The sequence below is a fragment of the Jatropha curcas genome, chromosome 11 (genome assembly GCF_041381405.1).
Source record: "Jatropha curcas cultivar XTBG-Jc1 chromosome 11, XTBG_Jcur_1.0, whole genome shotgun sequence".
Taxonomy (NCBI): Eukaryota; Viridiplantae; Streptophyta; class Magnoliopsida; order Malpighiales; family Euphorbiaceae; genus Jatropha; species Jatropha curcas.
Genome location: NC_143161.1, coordinates 4,967,470 through 4,985,803, shown reverse-complemented (window position 1 = coordinate 4,985,803; position 18,334 = coordinate 4,967,470). Strand labels below are relative to the sequence as shown.

At 31.8% G+C, this 18,334-nt stretch overlaps 2 protein-coding genes across 2 annotated transcripts; one reads left to right on the top strand and one right to left on the bottom strand.

Moving 5' to 3' along the window:
• Window positions 1–1,341: 1,341 nt before the first annotated feature.
• On the bottom strand, window positions 1,342–7,155 carry LOC105634195 (protein NRT1/ PTR FAMILY 8.3). Its single transcript, XM_089716566.1, has 5 exons — window positions 6,805–7,155; window positions 5,263–5,368; window positions 4,959–5,176; window positions 3,090–3,646; window positions 1,342–2,398 (listed from the first exon to the last, which is right to left on the bottom strand). The coding sequence occupies exons 1-5, from the start codon at window positions 6,856–6,858 to the stop codon at window positions 1,576–1,578; spliced, it is 1,758 nt and encodes a 585-aa protein (XP_089572692.1). The 5' UTR covers window positions 6,859–7,155; the 3' UTR covers window positions 1,342–1,575.
• Window positions 7,156–9,387: 2,232 nt separating this feature from the next.
• LOC105634300 (protein NRT1/ PTR FAMILY 8.3) lies at window positions 9,388–15,147 on the top strand. Its single transcript, XM_089716565.1, has 5 exons — window positions 9,388–9,483; window positions 11,306–11,411; window positions 11,498–11,715; window positions 13,004–13,560; window positions 14,253–15,147. Exons 1-5 carry the CDS (start codon window positions 9,433–9,435, stop codon window positions 15,073–15,075), a joined length of 1,755 nt encoding a protein of 584 aa, XP_089572691.1. The 5' UTR covers window positions 9,388–9,432; the 3' UTR covers window positions 15,076–15,147.
• The last annotated feature ends 3,187 nt before the right edge of the window (window positions 15,148–18,334 follow it).

Genomic DNA, 18,334 nt, shown 5'->3' with positions numbered 1-18,334 from the left:
TTTTTATTTTTTTAACTCGATTAATCATTAAATGTCATATATCTTCAATTTTAAAGTTTTGATAGTTCAAGTCCGTACATATCTTTTAGCATTAAGTATTAGCAATATATGTATTTATAATATAATAAATAATTATCTATCAAATATTATCTATTAAATACCCATAATAATTTTTCTAAGCAAATTGAAGATTAATACTTTAAACTTATATAACGCTCTACTAATACTATTTTTAGAATAATATTTTTTATTTTTTTATTAGTTCATCAATAAAATAATAATTGGTAAATTAATTAAATCCAATAATAATAATAATAATATCTATAAAAGTTTATATTTTTATATCATTTTCTATCTAAATTGACTCAAATTAAAATTTAAAAGATAAAAAATTAATAAAAATTACTTGTCATTTTATTTATATAAATTGTCAACTTCATTTGAGAAATATTATATATCTAATAGATTCACACTAAAAGACTTTTTTTTTTTTTTTTTTTGGCATACGTTCACATTAAAAACTTTAATTGAAAATTTTAATTGAGATATTAAGTGGATAAAATATTGATTTTTACTCAAAATAATGAGTTATAAAATTATAATAAGTAACTTTTTAAAGATAATAGATAAAACACTAATTTCAACCTTTACTATATAAAGTCGGATGTACATGACACTTAGTATATACACATATATATAAAAAAAAAAGTTTCATATTATCTATAGTATTTTATGTATTTATTTTTAACTAATTATTAATATAAATTGTCTATGATGATTATTTAAATAATAAATTAATGATAAAATTAATTTCATTAACAATTATATTAATTGCTATTATTATTATAAATTATTTTAAAATTATTATAGATTGAAAATAAAAATATATTGTTAAAAAATTTATAATGAAATTGTGTCAACTAAGACAAAAAGGAATATATATGAACTTTCAATCTTATTTGATTGAAAAAACATTTATATTTGTATGTAAAAAATATTTTGACGAACCTCTACAATATGACATTATCAAACTGCATAGATATTGTTATAGTTTCTTATATAATTACGTATACATGATAACGACAATATAATATTCATAATGTTGTACACAAGTTGAATTATTATGTACAAAATCAACAAATATATAAAACCATACATAAATTTTTATTAGAAAATGTCATATTTTATTATATCATGACACAATTTTAAAATTATATTTATCAATATACAGTTTATGATAATTAACTGACGCATCACGTCGAGTTACATGGTCGTTCGAACTAAACAATTGGATTTAAATATGGTTTAACAAATTAATCATACGTACGAAAAGAAAGGATATGGAAGGGAATAAATACTAATTATCATTAAAATTTTAGAAAGTACAACCCAACATTCAAATCCAACAGCATAATTTAAGAAAATTAATAAATATTATACAAGCAAGCTCCTTCTAAACTTGTAGGAGCTCACATCATCATAACTGTAATAACATGAATTCTTTTGTTTATGTACAGAACCATTTGCTTTTCTGCATATGATTACTACTTACTATACCATCCCCTTGTAAAAATCTTAGGAGGCCTTCTTCTTTTTGTATTTCTTGGCACAGACAATGTAGACAAGCATGTTCAAGACGCTGAGACCAGCTAAGAGCCAGAAGTAATAATCAAGATGGCCCTTATTCAAGTTATCCGGAATCCATCCCGGATTCCCACCTTTAGTTGTGAAGTATGTAACCACAGTAAGAATAAAAGAGCTCAAATAATTGCCCAATGATGTTGTCAGAAGCGACAATGCACTGCATAAACTCCGCATTGCATCTGGAGATTGTTCGTAGAAAAATTCAAGCTGACCGATGAATGTAAAGACCTCTGCAGCACCTACTAGCATGTATTGAGGGATTTGCCACAAGATGCTAATTGGCACAGCAATACTCTCATCAACCAACCCAAGCTCTTTAGCGAGCTGCAGGCGCCTAATCTCTACCACGGCAGCGGCAGACATGGATAATATTGAAATGAAAAGGCCAATGCCCATTCTTTGCAACTCAGAGAAGCCCCTCTCCTTGCCTGTGAACTTCCTTGCAATTGGAACAATGACCCTATCGTAGATCGGCACCCAGCAAATAACACTGACAACATCAAATGTCGATAAGGAGGCGGGAGGAATGGTGAAAGAACCAACTTTTGTGTCCATCAACATCCCTTGCTCCACAAACATTGTAGACATTTGGGCATAGACTGCAGAAAAAACAATTCCAGTGGCCCAGATTGGGAACATGCGCACCAAAATCTTCAATTCCTCTACCTGTGTCACCGTACAAAGCCTCCATGGGTTTGAGAAGTCCCCACTTTTGGCCTCAGCATTTGAAATTACAGCAGCTTTATCGAGGCACCTGCAAAGAAAAAAGATTCTTGCTTAAAATTGTTGGATGTCAAGTGTCAACCAAATGATAATTCAACACAAACGGTAACAGAAAATGTAGTGTAAAGACAATTATTCAAATTAGGTCACACAATCCATAAAGAGATGACCAATTATTAGGGAGACAGATCAGATGAAACAATATCTAATAATTGCTTCACAAATTACATTAAAAAATCCATAAAAGGAGACAAGATAGCAAATTACAAAAGCCCATGCCAATAACTATCCAGGTAGAGGTATGCACAATTGCTAGACAACATGTGCGAGTGAATCCACTTTTCCAGCCATTTAATTCTCTCCTAAACCTCAATTTATGAATCCAAATTTAGATTAATAAGACCAACCAAACATAAGTTAAAAGTAGAAGAATGGACAAAATTTAACAGAAAACTGACAGAGAATAGGAAACTCCACAGTGACAGCTTGCCTAGCACTGATTTGTATTCCATAGAAAATTAAATAATCCAACAAAGAGAGTAAACAGAATTAAAAGAGATTTCAATCCATTCTCTATATTGTTTCCAACAAGCCCCCGTCTAAGAGTCACCCCAGCCCCACCCCAACCAAAAAAAGTGTTGTGAAACTTTTCAGAAGCAAATGGACAGATGATTCAGCATGCATAAACTATGATTACTGAGGAGAATGAAGAAGACAATTACCTCAATTCATTGCTATGCTCCAATTTTCTGCTCCCTTCGATGGCAGAGATTCCTTCTGGTGTTTCATAAAGTAGACTGCTATCTTGAGGTACCTCCATATTCCGCTTATGGAATGATGCAACCAAAACTTGGCACATCCTTGTGATAGGACTCCCTCCTGGTCTCTGAAATCTGTAGAGAGGAGTGCCTGAAAAGAAGCTTCCTATAGCAATGGCCATAAATACTGCAGGAATTCCAAATCCCAGACCCCACCCAGCATTGTCTTGAATATACACTAGTAAACTACTTGATACAAGAGCACCAATATTGATAGAAAAGTAGAACCAGTTGAAGAAAGATCCCTTCTTCACCCGTTCTTTAGGATCAGTGTCGTCAAACTGGTCAGCCCCAAAGGATGAAACGCATGGCTTGATACCACCTGTCCCAAGTGCAATTAGATAGAGACCAAAGAAGAATACTGCATACTGAGCTGGAGTTGCAGGAGGGCATAAAGAACCAGCACATTCAGCTGGCTTTAGTGCAGGAATTGATGCTGAGAGTGTTAAGGTACACATTCCCTGTGCCAAGTAAAAAGTTTTTTCTGTTATCATACATTCTAAGTAACACATAGAACACATCCATGCAACAGCAAGCAATTCAGGAAAGGAAAAAACATAAACCTGATTCAACATAGCAAAGATGTCCTACAACCATCACAATCAACAAGTTAACACAACTTCATCCTAACTTTACCTAAAGGATGTTTATAAGATTCTCATGTGTCAATGGCACAGTCAAGACTATAAACTTTATGCTCTGAGGGTTTCAAAGGATACACAAACAAGAAAAGTTTAGAGAAACACACACCACAGTTTGCAAGGATAACATCAGAGGAAACAAACCATAGTTTGCAAGGATAACATCAACACAACATATGTTCACCTGTATCCTTGCTCTCTCGCAGTATTATCTACACTAGATTGATTATCTTAATTTTTTTTTTTTTTATTTCTTCAATCCCAAAAAAGAAAGCATCTGTTAAGCCCTTCTCCAAAAAAGCAAGTACATGAACAATTTGCCATCAGTGCTCATTCTGGCTCAATATAACTAGCATGGTGATTAATGTTCAAGTTACAGCTAGAAGGATTCCTAGTTAAAGTTTAAGGACACCTTTAAGCCACACTTATTCGAGTATCCCGCAATTAATCTTCTTCATGAAATCCTTAATCATTGATTGAATTAAATAATAAAAAGCATAATTCCCTGTGATCAAGGCACAATAATTAAATTTGTGAGTTTGCACAAATTTTTCCAAGAATTGGTAACTCAAGTAGTAATTAAATTTAAAAGATGGGTCAAATTTCAAACAACATGCCTTCAACTTCAGTTACTCCTTTTTCTAGTGGAGCATTAATAGACAATAACTAATAGTATGGCCTCTATGGACAATAACTTTAAGATCTTTTTGGCGATTTATTTTTCATTTCTCTTATGTCTCTATATCTTTCTAAAAATGTTGCTCTTACCTGAATGGAATAGTAAAAATGGACCTACACAGTCAACTATTTAGGATTAAGGCTTAGTAGAGTCTATGAAGATGGTTCCATCAAACCACCACATAGTTGACAAGAAAATTAACAAGAGTGAAATGCATGTGAAGATCAAAGGGAAATAAATAAAGAAAAGCTGGATCAAATTCAACACAGATTATAGAATCATTGGTTGAGGCAATAAATTGAAACATAAATAACAACCAGCAGGTTTATCCTTCTCAGCAGCTTGAGCAACGTGCAGAGGAGTAATAGACAAGTGAAAAAACAATTGAACTGAAGTACTAAACGTACCACATAAACAAAAATTACAGAGTTCAGACTTCAGACAATAACTCACAATAAAGTAGATCGTGGAGAAAGCAGCTATTGTCCAATATCTTCCCCAGTAAGCATCAGCGAGGACAGCTCCAATAAGGGGTGTAATATAGCAAGTGCCTGCCCAGGTGGAAACATTTCTTGCAGCAGACACATTTCCTTCATGCAGCTTATTAGTAAGATAAGTAACAAGATTGGTGGAGATGCCATAATAGGCCAACCGTTCACAACATTCATTACCTGAATGTTATATGACAAAGGTCAAAAAATGGAGGATACTATACACAAGGAAACAGTATGAATAATAATAGTAATAATAACGATACCCAAAATAAAAGGACAAGCTCTCCAATTTCCAGTATTCTGCTTAAGGGCAGGATTCCCGTGAAGGTCAACTGAGCCATCACCAGTGTAAAGCTCCTTGCTTTTGTTCTGAGGACAAAATATGAAACGTTGTACACAGGTAACAGAGTGCAAGCGGTGGTTACAAAGATAATGGCATAGCGCAAGGTTCTATTTTTCAGGTATTCAAATACACAAAAATTATATATAAAAACAAAGAACAAAGTAAATTTCAATATGTTACATATATTGAAGCCAGATCATCAAGTAAAGTCATCATACAGATATGTACTAAAAATTGTGCGCACTCTTCTTTAATGGCCTCAATGAGGAAGTGATCGTCTGATCAAGTAATGCACAAAGGTAAGGAATCATGGGCATGCACAGCACACAAAAGTTCACACACATACCTATTCTAATGTGAATTCACTCACACAACCTTTTCCTACAAGCCATAGTTCAAATGTAGCTAAACTTTAAACAGCCAAATCTAAATACTTAGGAATTTTAGCAAAGGCCTATAATTAGGAATTGGGCAACTGGCAGAAAGAACTCAGTTCATTAAACAATCTGAAATTGACTGTTATTATACCCTGTGAAGCCGCAGTAACAATGCAAGTTTCAGCAATAGTCCACCAGAGTTTTCGTATGCACTAATTTAGCCTCATTTCTGTTTGCGTTTATTTAGTTTAAGGGGGCAGGAACTGAAGAAAGCATAGTATTGCATAACATATGCTCCCAAGTACAAGACGCCCAAATCTCTCATCATCCATAGAACAAAGGTTATGGAGCTCACATAAGGGATCAAAAGGTAAAGGTAATCTAGATTATGAGCAAACAGTTAAATGAATCTTGGAATGCTTACCATAGAAAAATCAGGAGATAACAAAGAAAAGCACAGATCTTTCGTATCAGATGACATTAAAATTTATTGAAACTTCAACTAAATCCATCTCCAAGGTATAATTCAATTACAGCTAGTGTTGCATACAATACATTACAAACAAAAACGAACTTTTACGTATATATATGTTTATCTAACAAAATAAGGACGTGATTTTACACAGTCAAGCACCATAAGATACAATTAAAACATGAAAAATTGGTGAAAATAGCACAGTTTTAATTTCTTTTAAAAATAATAAAAAAAAACAGCCAGACAGTAGTTTCAAACTTGCTAAAACGAAACGATCTTCAAACCAACCATAGTCAACCCCAAAGAGCAAGAATGAATAAAAACTTGCAAATTGCAATTTCATATTTTGATTCTCCATAGAAAACTTCAAAATCCTTAAAAACCTATCGAAATTCGAAACCCAGCTATGCATTTCATAACTTCTGGGTTTTAATCTGTCTTCAATTGATTTCAACAACAACATCAAAACAAAAAGTCGCCAGACTCCATAATTTTACAGCTGATGCAATTACTTTGAAGTTTAGTCAACATCAATTAGGATAAATCCAATAATCGATGCAAATTACTGGAAAATAAACAGCTTCAAGAGAAAAAGAGAGAGAAAGGGGACCTCTTCGAGAAGTCCATCCTCCAAAAGCGGTGTCTGCTCCTCAACCGAACCCATATCTCGATTCTTTTCTCTCTACCTCAAGATTCCAAGAAGAAGATAATTTGTCTATGAATCCGAAAGAGAACAATATACCAATAAAGATACTATATACAGAGATGACGTATAAAGATTAAAGAGGCGGGTGGTGGACTGGTCGCTAAGAATAATAATCTAATGGCAGTAATAATAATAAGAGCCTAAATTTCCGATCCTTTTCTTGGAGTGTACACCCATTCTGTTTTCCGTTTTATTTTCTTGTTTGGAATGTTAGGCGACCATGTTGAGTTCAGTTTCAAGTTTCAACCTATCTTCTGAATTGGAACATCCACTTCAAATTTTCTGACATGCCAAATTAATATTATTGTTTATAATTTTGTTAAAACAAATTACTACATTTGTATCATAATTTTTATCCTAATTTCACTTGTGCACAAATTAATAGAATTTAGTTAAATATAATTAAATTATATAATTTTTCCTGATATACCCTTATAGTAATATCTATTAAATTTAAATAATTCATATTAAATTGTTCTTGAATTAATTCATATAAAAAAAAAAAAAGAAAAGAAAAAAGGACCATAGTTATGGGACGAGAGAGTATATATTTGATGGATATTTAGTTTTCTTTTTTTAGAAATATATTTATGTTTGAAATTAATTCAACTTAACAAGTGAACCTTTTTTTTATACTATATAGTTTTGAGATAAATAATTCTTTAATCAATTGGGTCCACCAATGAACAACCACTTAATCATTGCAGGAAAAATGCTCAATTTAGTTACCCATCTAACGTGGGTCTAGTTTTCAATTTGGACAAAAATGACCTTTTTTTTTTTTTTTTTTTTTGCCAAAAATCTCAACTTGTGCAAAATGATCAAATCACTCATATTTTACGTTAGATCTTGGGAGTGCATATCACGCGGTCAAACTAAAATTTTAAATTAAAAAATTGTTAAAATGCCTAAAATTCTTAAAACTCCATCTCACACCCTAACTTTTTTCACTTCGTCTCTCTCAAAATTCCTCCCATTCTTGGCGTCGATTTTCTTTTTTCCTTTGATAGCACAACAATCTCTGCTATAAACTATGAAAAAGGTGCGTCTTTTTTCTTTTATTTTGCTTGAGCAAGACTTATTCAGCGAAGATAATTAATGAGTTCTTGACTCTAAATCTCTAAAGAAAAAGAAATCTATTTTTATTTTAGTAATATTTTTTTTATAATGGGTCTTTGGTTGCTAAGGCAATTAATTGGATTCGAGTTTAAGCTGTGTCTCTGTTACTGTGAAGTTCTTTAATAGATTTATTTCAAATTTAAACTTGAAAGTTTTCAAAAAATAAAGTCTTTGATAGATCAAATTGTTGCGGTGATTTGGTTTTTTTTTTACTCTAATGGCTAAACTTTAACTAGGAATCCTTCTAGCTGTAACTTGAACATAAATCACCGTGCTAGATAACAGAAGAGACACTTGGATTTCCTCCACTTGAGCCGCTAGAGTTAAAACAAACCACTGCAACGATTTAATCCATCAAAGACTTTATTTTTTAGAAACTTTAAAGTTTAAACTTAAAATAAACCTATAAAAAAAGTTCACAGTGAATCCATATATGTGATTTCACCCTCAAACCCAATTAATTGCCTTAACAACCACTGAAGACCCATTATAAAAGAAATATTACCAAAATAAAAATGGATTTCTTTTTATTTTGGAGATTTAGAGTAAAAAACTCGTTAGTTATCTTCCCTAAACAAGTCTTGCTCAAGCAAAATAAAAGAAAAAAGACACACATTTTTCATAGTTTATAGCAGAGATTGTAGTGCTGTGAAAGGAAAAAAGAAAATCAACGCCAAGAATGAGAGGAATTTTGAGAGAGACGAAGTGCAAAAAGTTAGGGTGTGAGGTGGAGTTTTAAGAATTTTAGGCATTTTAATAAAATTTTAATTTAAAATTTTAGTTTGACCGCGTGATGTGCACTCCCAAGACCTAAAGTGAAATATGACTGATGTGATCCATTTTGCGCAATTTACTGAGAAAAAGGTGATTTTTGTTCAAATGGAACATTAGACTCAAATTAGGGGGTAAATTGAGCATATTTCCTATAATGATTACGCAATAATTTAATGATTAAGTAATAATTTAATGATTAAGTGATAGTTCATTGGTGGACCCAGTTGATTAAAGAATTATCTATCTCAAAACTATATAGTATTAAAAAAGGTTTACTTTTTAGGTTGAATTAATTTCAAACATAAATATATTTCTGAAAAAAAAAAAAAAATTAAACATCCATCAAATGTGTACTCTCTCGTCCCATAACTATTGACCTATTCTCTTTTTTTAAATCTCTCAAATTATTTTTCTTATAAGTGAATAATATTTTAAATTCATTTTTTCTCTTTATTTTATATGTTTATTGTTAATAAATATAATATTCAAATTACTGTTATTTCATTGACTAAAATCTTGACATAAATAAAATTAAAATATTAACCTTTAAACTTTCGTAAAGCTCAATTTAATTGAATATTTAACAATAATTTAATTAATTCAAGAACAATTTAACTATAGAGAGAAAAGAATTGAAATATGGATTCAGTTGAGCAGACACCGCTTTTGGAGGATGGACTTCTCGAAGAGGTCTCCTTTCTCTTGAAGCTGTTTATTTTCGAGTAACTTGCGTCGATTATTGGATTTATCCTAATTGATGTTGACTAAACTTCAGAGTAATTGCATCAGCTGTAAAATTATGAAGTCTGGCGACTTTTTGTTTTGATGTTGTTGTTGAAATTAGTTGAAGACAGAGACTAAAATCCAGAAGTAATGAAATACATACCTGGGTTTCGAATTTCGATAGGTTTTAAGGATTTTGAAGTTTTCTTTGGACAACCAAAATATGAAATTGCAAATTGCAAGTTTTTATTCATTCTTTCTCTTTGGGGTTGACTGTGGTTGGTTTGAAGATCGTTTCGTTTTAGCAAGTTTGAAACTTCTGTCTGTCTGTTTTTTATTTTTTTATTTTTTTTTTATTTTTAAAAGAAATTAAAACTGTGCTATTTTCACCAATTTTTCATGTTTTAATTGTATCTTATGGTGCTTGACTGTGTAAAATCAGGTCCTTATTTTGTTAGATAAACATATATATACGTAAAAGTTCGTTTTTGTTTGTAATGTATCGTATGCAACACTAGCTGTAATTGAATTATACCTTGGAGATGGATTTAGTTGAAGCTTCAATAAATTTTAATGTCATCTGGTATGAAAGATCTGTGCTTTACTTTGTTATCTCCTGATATTTCTATGGTAAGCATTCAAAGATTCAGTTAACTGTTTTCTCATAAACTAGATTACCTCACTTATGTAGCTCCATAACCTTTGTTCTATGGATGATGAGAGATTTGGGCATCTTGTACTTGGGAGCATATGTTATGCAATACTATGCTTTCTTCAGTTCCTGCCCCCTTAAACTAAATAAACGCAAACAGAAATGAGGCTAAATTAGTGCATACGAAAACTCTGGTGGACTATTGCTGAAACTTGCATTGTCACCGCAGCTTCACAGGGTATAATAACAGTCAATTTCAGATAGTTTAATGAACTGAATTCTTTCTGCCAGTTGCCCAATTCCTAATTATAGGCCTTTGCTAAAATTCCTGAGTATTTAGATTTGGCTGTTTAAAGTTTAGCTACGTTTGAACTATGGCTTGTAGGAAAAGGTTGTGTGAGTGAATTCACATTAGAATAGGTATGTGTATGAACTTTTGTGTGCTGTGCATGCCTGTGATTCCTTACCTTTGTGCATTACTTGATCAGACGATCACTTCCTCATTGAGGCCATTAAAGAAGAGTGCGCACAATTCTTAGTAGAGTGGCACAATTTTTGTTACATATCAGTATGATGACTTTACTTGATGATCTGGCTTCAATATATGTAACATATTCAGATTTACTTTGTTCTTTGTTTTTATATAAAATTTTTATGTACTGATATTTATACCTATATAAGATTTATAAGGTTTATATATATATATATATATATATATATATATATATATATATATATATATAATAAGATTGATATATCTATTAGATCATGGCTTCATGTACCAAATATTTTCACATACAATATTTTTTTCGGACAATATAATGTAGAAGTAGAATAAGGGTGAGAAAAATACTTTCATTTAAAGTTTTCTATTTATTTAATGTTGTTTATATTTAATTTAATAATAGGAAAAAGTCATTCTCTTTCTTGTTTTCTGACATATACAAATATAAAGTAAATAGAAAAAAAATATTGGAAGTGTCTTTCTTGCTTTGACCCGCGAAATATTCTGGTTTTTTTTATCTGAAAGAAAAGGAAATAATACCTGAAAAATAGAACCTTGCGCTATGCCATTATCTTTGTAACCACCCCTTGCACTCTGTTACCTGTGTACAACGTTTCATATTTTTTCCTCAGAACAAAAGCAAGGAGCTTTACACTGGTGATGGCTCAGTTGACCTTCATGGAAATCCTGCCCTTAAGCAGAATACTGGAAATTGGAGAGCTTGTCCTTTTATTTTGGGTATCATTATAATTACTATTATTATTCATACTGCTTCCTTGTGTATAGTATCCTCCATTTTTTGACCTTTGTCATATAACATTCAGGTAATGAATGTTGTGAACGGTTGGCCAATCATGGCATCTCCACCAATCTTGTTACTTATCTTACTAATAAGCTGCATGAAGGAAATGTGTCTGCTGCAAGAAATGTTTCCACCTGGGCAGGCACTTGCTATATTACACCCCTTATTGGAGCTGTCCTCGCTGATGCTTGCTGGGGAAGATATTGGACAATAGCTGCTTTCTCCACGATCTACTTTATTGTGAGTTATTGTCTGAAGTCTGAACTCTGTAATTTTTGTTTATGTGGTACGTTTAGTACTTCAGTTCAATTGTTTTTTCACTTGTCTATTACTCCTCTGCACGTTGCTCAAGCTGCTGAGAAGGATAAACCTGCTGGTTGTTATTTATGTTTCAATTTATTGCCTCAACCAATGATTCTATAATCTGTGTTGAATTTGATCCAGCTTTTCGTTCTTTATTTCCCTTTGAGCTTCACATGCATTTCACTCTTGTTAATTTTCTTGTCAACTATGTGGTGGTTTGATGGAACCATCTTCATAGACTCTACTAAGCCTTAATCCTAAATAGTGGACTACGTAGGTCCATTTTTACTATTCCATTCAGGTAAGAACAACATTTTTAGAAAGATATAGAGACATAAGAGGAATGACAAAGAAATCGCCAAAAAGATGCCATACTATTAGTTATTGTTTATTAATGCTCCACTAGAAAAAGGAGTAACTGAAGTTGAAGGCATGTTGTTTGAAATTTGACCCATCTTTTAAATTTAATTACTACTTGAGTTGCCAATTCTTGGAAAAAATTTGTGCAAAATCACAAATTTAATTATTGTGCCTTGATCACAGGGAATTATGCTTTTTGTTATTTAATTCAATGAATGATTAAGGATTTGATGTACAAGATTAATTGCGGGATACTCGAATAAGTGTGGCTTAAAGGTGTCCTTAAACTTTAACTAGGAATCCTTCTAGCTGTAACTTGAACATAAATCACCAAGCTAGTTATATTGAGCCAGAATGAGCACTGATGGCAAATTGTTCATGTACTTGCTTTTTTGGAGAAGGGCTTAACAGATGCTTTCTTTTTTGGGATTGAAGAAATAAAAAAAAATTAAGATAATCAATCTAGTGTAGATAATAATGCGAGAAAGCAAGGATACAGGTGAACATATGTTGTGTTGATGTTATCCTTGCAAACTATGGTTTGTTTGCTCTGATGTTATCCTTGCAAACTGTGGTTTGTGTTTCCCTAAACTTTTCTTGTTCGTGTATTCTTCGAAACCCTCAGAGCATAAAGTTTATAGTCTTGACTGTGCCACTGACACAAGAGAATCTTATAAACATCCTTTAGGTAAAGTTAGGATGAAGTTGTGTTAACTTGTTGATTTTGACGATTGTAGGACATATTTGCTATGTTGAATCAGGTTTATGTTTTTTTCCTTTCCTGAATTGCTTGCTGTTGCCTGGATCTGTTCTATATGTTACCTTAGAGTGTATGATAACAGAAAAAACTTTTAAATTGGCACAGGGAATGTGTACCTTAACACTCTCAGCATCAATTCCTGCATTAAAGCCAGCTGAATGTGCCGGTTCTTTATGCCCTCCTGCGACTCCAGCTCAGTATGCAGTATTCTTCTTTTGTCTCTATCTAATTGCACTTGGGACAGGTGGTATCAGGCCATGCGTTGCATCCTTTGGGGCTGACCAGTTTGACGACACTGATCCTAAGGAAAGGGTGAAGAAGGGATCTTTCTTCAACTGGTTCTACTTTTCTATCAATATTGGTGCTCTTGTATCAAGTAGTTTACTGGTGTATATTCAAGACAATGCTGGGTGGGGTCTGGGATTTGGAATTCCTGCAGTATTTATGGCCATTGCTATAGGAAGCTTCTTTTCAGGCACTCCTCTCTACAGATTTCAGAGACCGGGAGGGAGTCCTATCACAAGGATGTGCCAAGTTTTGGTTGCATCATTCCATAAGCGGAATATGGAGGTACCTCAAGATAGCAGTCTACTTTATGAAACACCAGAAGGAATCTCTGCCATCGAAGGAAGCAGAAAATTGGAGCATAGCAATGAATTGAAGTAATTGTCTTCTTCATTCTCGTCAATAATTATAGTTTATGCATGCTGAATCATCTGTCCATTTGCTTCTGAAAAGTTTCACAACACTTTTTTTGGTTGCGGTGGGGCTGGGGTGACTCTTAGACGGGGGCTTGTTGGAAACAATATAGAGAATGGATTGAAATCTCTTTTGATTCTGTTTACTCTCTTTATTGGATTATTTAATTTTCTATGGAATACAAATCAGTGCTAGGCAAGTTGTGACTATGGAGTTTTCTATTCTCTGTCAGTTTTCTGTTAAATTTTGTCCATTCTTCTACTTTTAACTCGTGTTTGGTTGGTTTTACTAATCTAAATTTGGATTCATAAATTGAGGTTTAGGAGAGAATTAAATGGCTGGAAAAGTGGATTCACTCGCGCATGTTGTCTAGCAATTGTGCATACCTCTACCTGGATAGTTATTGGCATGGGCTTTTGTAATTTGCTATATTGTCTACTTTTATGGATTTTTTAATGTAATTTGTGAAGCAATTATTAGATATTGTTTCATCTGATCTGTCTCCCTAATAATTGGTCATCTCTTTGTGGATTGTGTGACCTAATTTGAGTAATTGTCTTTACACTTACATTTTCTGTTACCGTTTGTGTTGAAGTATCATTTGGTTGACACTTGACATCCAACAATTTTAAGCAAGAATCTTTTTTCTTTGCAGGTGCCTCGATAAAGCTGCTGTAATTTCAAATGTTGAGGCCAAAAGTGGGGATTTCTCAAACCCATGGAGACTTTGTACGGTGACACAGGTAGAGGAATTGAAGATTTTGGTGCGCATGTTCCCAATCTGGGCCACTGGAATTGTTTTTTCTGCAGTCCATGCCCAAATGTCTACAATGTTTGTGGAACAAGGGATGTTGATGGACACAAAAGTTGGTTCTTTCGCCATTCCTCCCGCCTCCTTATCGACATTTGATGTTGTCAGTGTTATTTGCTGGGTGCCGATCTACGATAGGTTCATTGTTCCAATTGCAAGGAAGTTCACAGGCAAGGAGAGGGGCTTCTCTGAGTTGCAACGAATGGGCATTGGCCTTTTCATTTCAATATTCTCCATGTCTGCCGCTGCCTTGGTAGAGATTAGGCGCCTGCAGCTTGCTAAAGAGCTTGGGTTGGTTGATGAGAGTATTGCTGTGCCAATTAGCATCTTTTGGCAAGTCCCTCAATACATGCTAATAGGTGCTGCAGAGGTCTTTACATTCATCGGTCAGCTTGAATTTTTCTACGAACAATCTCCAGATGCGATGCGGAGTTTATGCAGTGCATTGTCGCTTCTGACAACATCGTTGGGCAATTATTTTAGCTCTTTTATTCTTAATGTGGTTACATACTTCACAACTAAAGGTGGGAATCCGGGATGGATTCTGGATAACTTGAATAAGGGCCATCTTGATTATTACTTCTGGCTCTTAGCTGGTCTCAGCGTCTTGAACATGCTTGTCTACATTGTCTGTGCCAAGAAATACAAAAAGAAGAAGGCCTCCTAAGATTTTTACAAGGGGATAGTATGGTAAGTAAGTTGTAATCATATGCAGAAAAGCAAATGGTTCTGTACATAAACAAAAGAATTCATGTTATTACAGTTATGATGATGTGAGCTCCTACAAGTTTACAAGGAGCTTGCTTGTACAATATTTATTAATTTGCTGAAATTATGCTGTTGGATTTGAATGTTGGGTTGTACTTTCCAAAATTTTAATGATAATTAATATTTATTTCCTTCCATATCCTCTCTTTTTGTACATATGATTAATTTGCTAAACCATATTTAAATCAAATTGCTTTATTTATTTATGAAAAAATAGTTGTTGCTCAGTTGGAACGAGCATGTAACTCGACGCGATGTATCGGTTAATTATCATAAATTGTTTATTGATAAATGTAATTTTAAAATTGTGTCATGATATAATGAAATATGGCATTTTATAATAAAAATTTATATATATATATATATATATATATATATATATATATATATATATATATATATATATATATATATATATATTTTACATTTGTTGACTTTGTATATAATAATTTAACTTGTAAACAACATTATAAATACTATATTGTCATTATCATGTACACGTAATTATATAAGAAACCATAGCAATATCTATACAGTTTGATAATGTCATCTATACATTGTTAAATTTTAGGCAATTCTAATATTTGTTAAAAAATAGATAAAAAGATAAATATAAATAAATAATTGAGAGGAAGAAGAAGAAAAATAGGAATATGAACAATCTTAATTTTTCTTATTTTTAATATCCCTACATTTTATAATTCTTTATATTTTATATAGTCATCATTTCTGAAGCGTATTGTAAATATATGAATCATAATTAACATATAATTATCTATTTGTTTAATACATAACTAATAAGGATTTCAACATAATGAAATTATTGTTTGCTCAAGAAAAAAGGCAATTGGAGGGAGAAAATCTGATTTTTAATCTTGCTGAAAGCCCATTCATGGGCAATAAAAATGGATTAACTTGAATAGAAGGAGGAAAAAAAATTGAGAGAAGACATACTGAAAGCTTCAATAAGCCTAATTCTGAGAAATAAGTAATGAGTTTGAAGTGATTTTATGTTTCTTTGATTTGAACTCAATTAGGTAAATGTTGTTTTTAAGTTATTGTAGGAGTTTACCCTATGAGACCTATAGTGCCTGCAATTGGAAGATATTAGGGTGTAGGAGTGCATTTTGCAGGCTCTGCAGTTAAGGATATGTCACCTGGTGATTGGGTCATTCCATCTCCAACCTCTATTGGTGTGTGTCTTTTTGCTTACTTTGATTGTTGCATTATTAATTTTTGGTCATTCTGCAATATTATTAGTTTTCCTTTTCTTAATAGCCAAGGGCCTAAGGCATCGTTTCTTACAGTTGTTTATTTTTATATTGTATATATTATAAATATAAAGCTGTTTTTAGTTTTTAATTACTTATTTTCTCAAAACTATATTTTTTTTCTAAAATTATTTTTTCCTTTCTTTTAATTCATGATGTGAAAAATTCTTTCAATTATCAAATATCTCCCTTATTAAGCCATTAAAGACTCTAGTTAAAAATAAAGAATCTAAAAAAAAAATAAAATCTAAGACAAAATAATTAAAACTATTTCACATTTTAATTTTTAAATTCAAAGTTAAATTAATTATTGATTATTATGTATACAATCAATTGAATAAAAATATAATATCCAAGTATTATGATAAATAAATAATACTAAATGACATTAGATATATATAGATAGAGAAAATAATAATAAATATAAAAAATATTACTAAATAGAGAAGAGATGGAAAAAAAAAGCATAGAATTTTAATAGAGATAATAAAACTAATGCTTATATGTTATGGATAAATAAATGACATTAATAATAATAATAATAATAATAATAATAATAATAATAATACAACTTTATGAGGACAAGTCTTGTAAAAAATGAAAAAAAAAAAGAAAAATGTAGAATAAAAACAGAAAGCACAATTACAGAAACCATTATTCGTGGTTTCATAAAATTTATTTTTTTGTTTTAAAAATCAGTTTTCTACAAAGTAAAGAAAAAAAATTAAACAAGTTTAAACAAACAAAATTTGCTTATTTTTTAAGGAAAAAAATGAAAAACAAAAAACTTAATATAAAACAAACAACACCTAAGTTCTTTTGCCATTTCTCTTTAGTTTTTATGTAGTATTGCTGCTTGACTTTGAATGCAAATTATGATTACTTAATTGTAATACAAAGTTGAGGAAATAATATGTACTCTTTGCAACTGAGGAACACACAGATAACTGTGAAGAATATATATATTGCAAGTTTGATGACATTTGCTGATGAGAATTCAATTGGAACTCTCATTTTTTGCTTTGCTTGATTTTACAAGATGATAGTAATTGTAAATCTTTATTGCTTGATTTTTTGGCCACCACAGATGGCAGTTCTGCTGCCTCCGAAGCTCAGGTTTTTCGCTATCTCACATTAGGTTCTTTTTTTTTTTCTAAATAGGCAGACTATGTGATCTATAATGGCTTTAGATGATTGCTTATTCTTTTAGAAAAGAGAAAAAAGAATAAGAAATAGTTAAATTTCAAAGCCTTTGAAAGAAAACAAAAAGCAAAGTGTAGTTACAAAATATTACGATAGACCTCCTTCTGTGATAAAAGTGAAGTGAAGAAAGGCCAAGAAGATATCATGTTAGTTTCATATATTCAATAACATGGTACTGGCTATTGGAGAGCTGTCCCCGCAAAATACAGGTTTGATCATTCTTATAATTCCAGCAAAGTATAAATATCATGTTAGTTGGAAATTGTTTTTGTAACACCTGCAGAATTTATGTTGCATGTAGCTATAAGTATAATCAATGCCATGGGGTTTGTGATAAAAATGGGTAGCTATGAACAAAGTTCCAGGATTTACAATAACTCATGTTATTCGTGTAGCTTCAAAACCTCAATATTTGCTTAGGTCAATATCTGCAGCATTTGAGAATTGAGACGACATTGGAGGATATGGACCTCAAAAGTTACGTAGTCTAATTTACTGGTTGGTGTTTCTTTCTTAGGCTGACATCAAAAGTTTTGTTGATTGATTTTTCAATCTTTTTTTTTTTTAAATATGTTTTGTTCATAATTAAATTAATATTTGTTGGTTGACCGATCTCTTCCCTTTATATGCTATAAAACATGATGAATTGATAGTTTTGCATAAGTTTTGCATTTGAACCACTTT

What these genes read in the sequence shown, in the direction of transcription:
- LOC105634300 (XM_089716565.1), top strand. Translation starts at nt 9,433, where the DNA reads ATGGATTCAGTTGAGCAGACACCGCTTTTGGAGGATGGACTTCTCGAA. An exon ending in AGCTTGTCCTTTTATTTTGG is followed by an intron (nt 11,412 to 11,497) that starts GTATCATTATAA and finishes TATAACATTCAG; the next exon opens with GTAATGAATGTTGTGAACGG. An exon ending in TCTCCACGATCTACTTTATT is followed by an intron (nt 11,716 to 13,003) that starts GTGAGTTATTGT and finishes AAATTGGCACAG; the next exon opens with GGAATGTGTACCTTAACACT.
- LOC105634195 (XM_089716566.1), bottom strand. Translation starts at nt 6,858, where the DNA reads ATGGGTTCGGTTGAGGAGCAGACACCGCTTTTGGAGGATGGACTTCTC. An exon ending in AGCTTGTCCTTTTATTTTGG is followed by an intron (nt 5,177 to 5,262) that starts GTATCGTTATTA and finishes TATAACATTCAG; the next exon opens with GTAATGAATGTTGTGAACGG. An exon ending in GAGCATAGCAATGAATTGAG is followed by an intron (nt 2,399 to 3,089) that starts GTAATTGTCTTC and finishes TTTTCTTTGCAG; the next exon opens with GTGCCTCGATAAAGCTGCTG.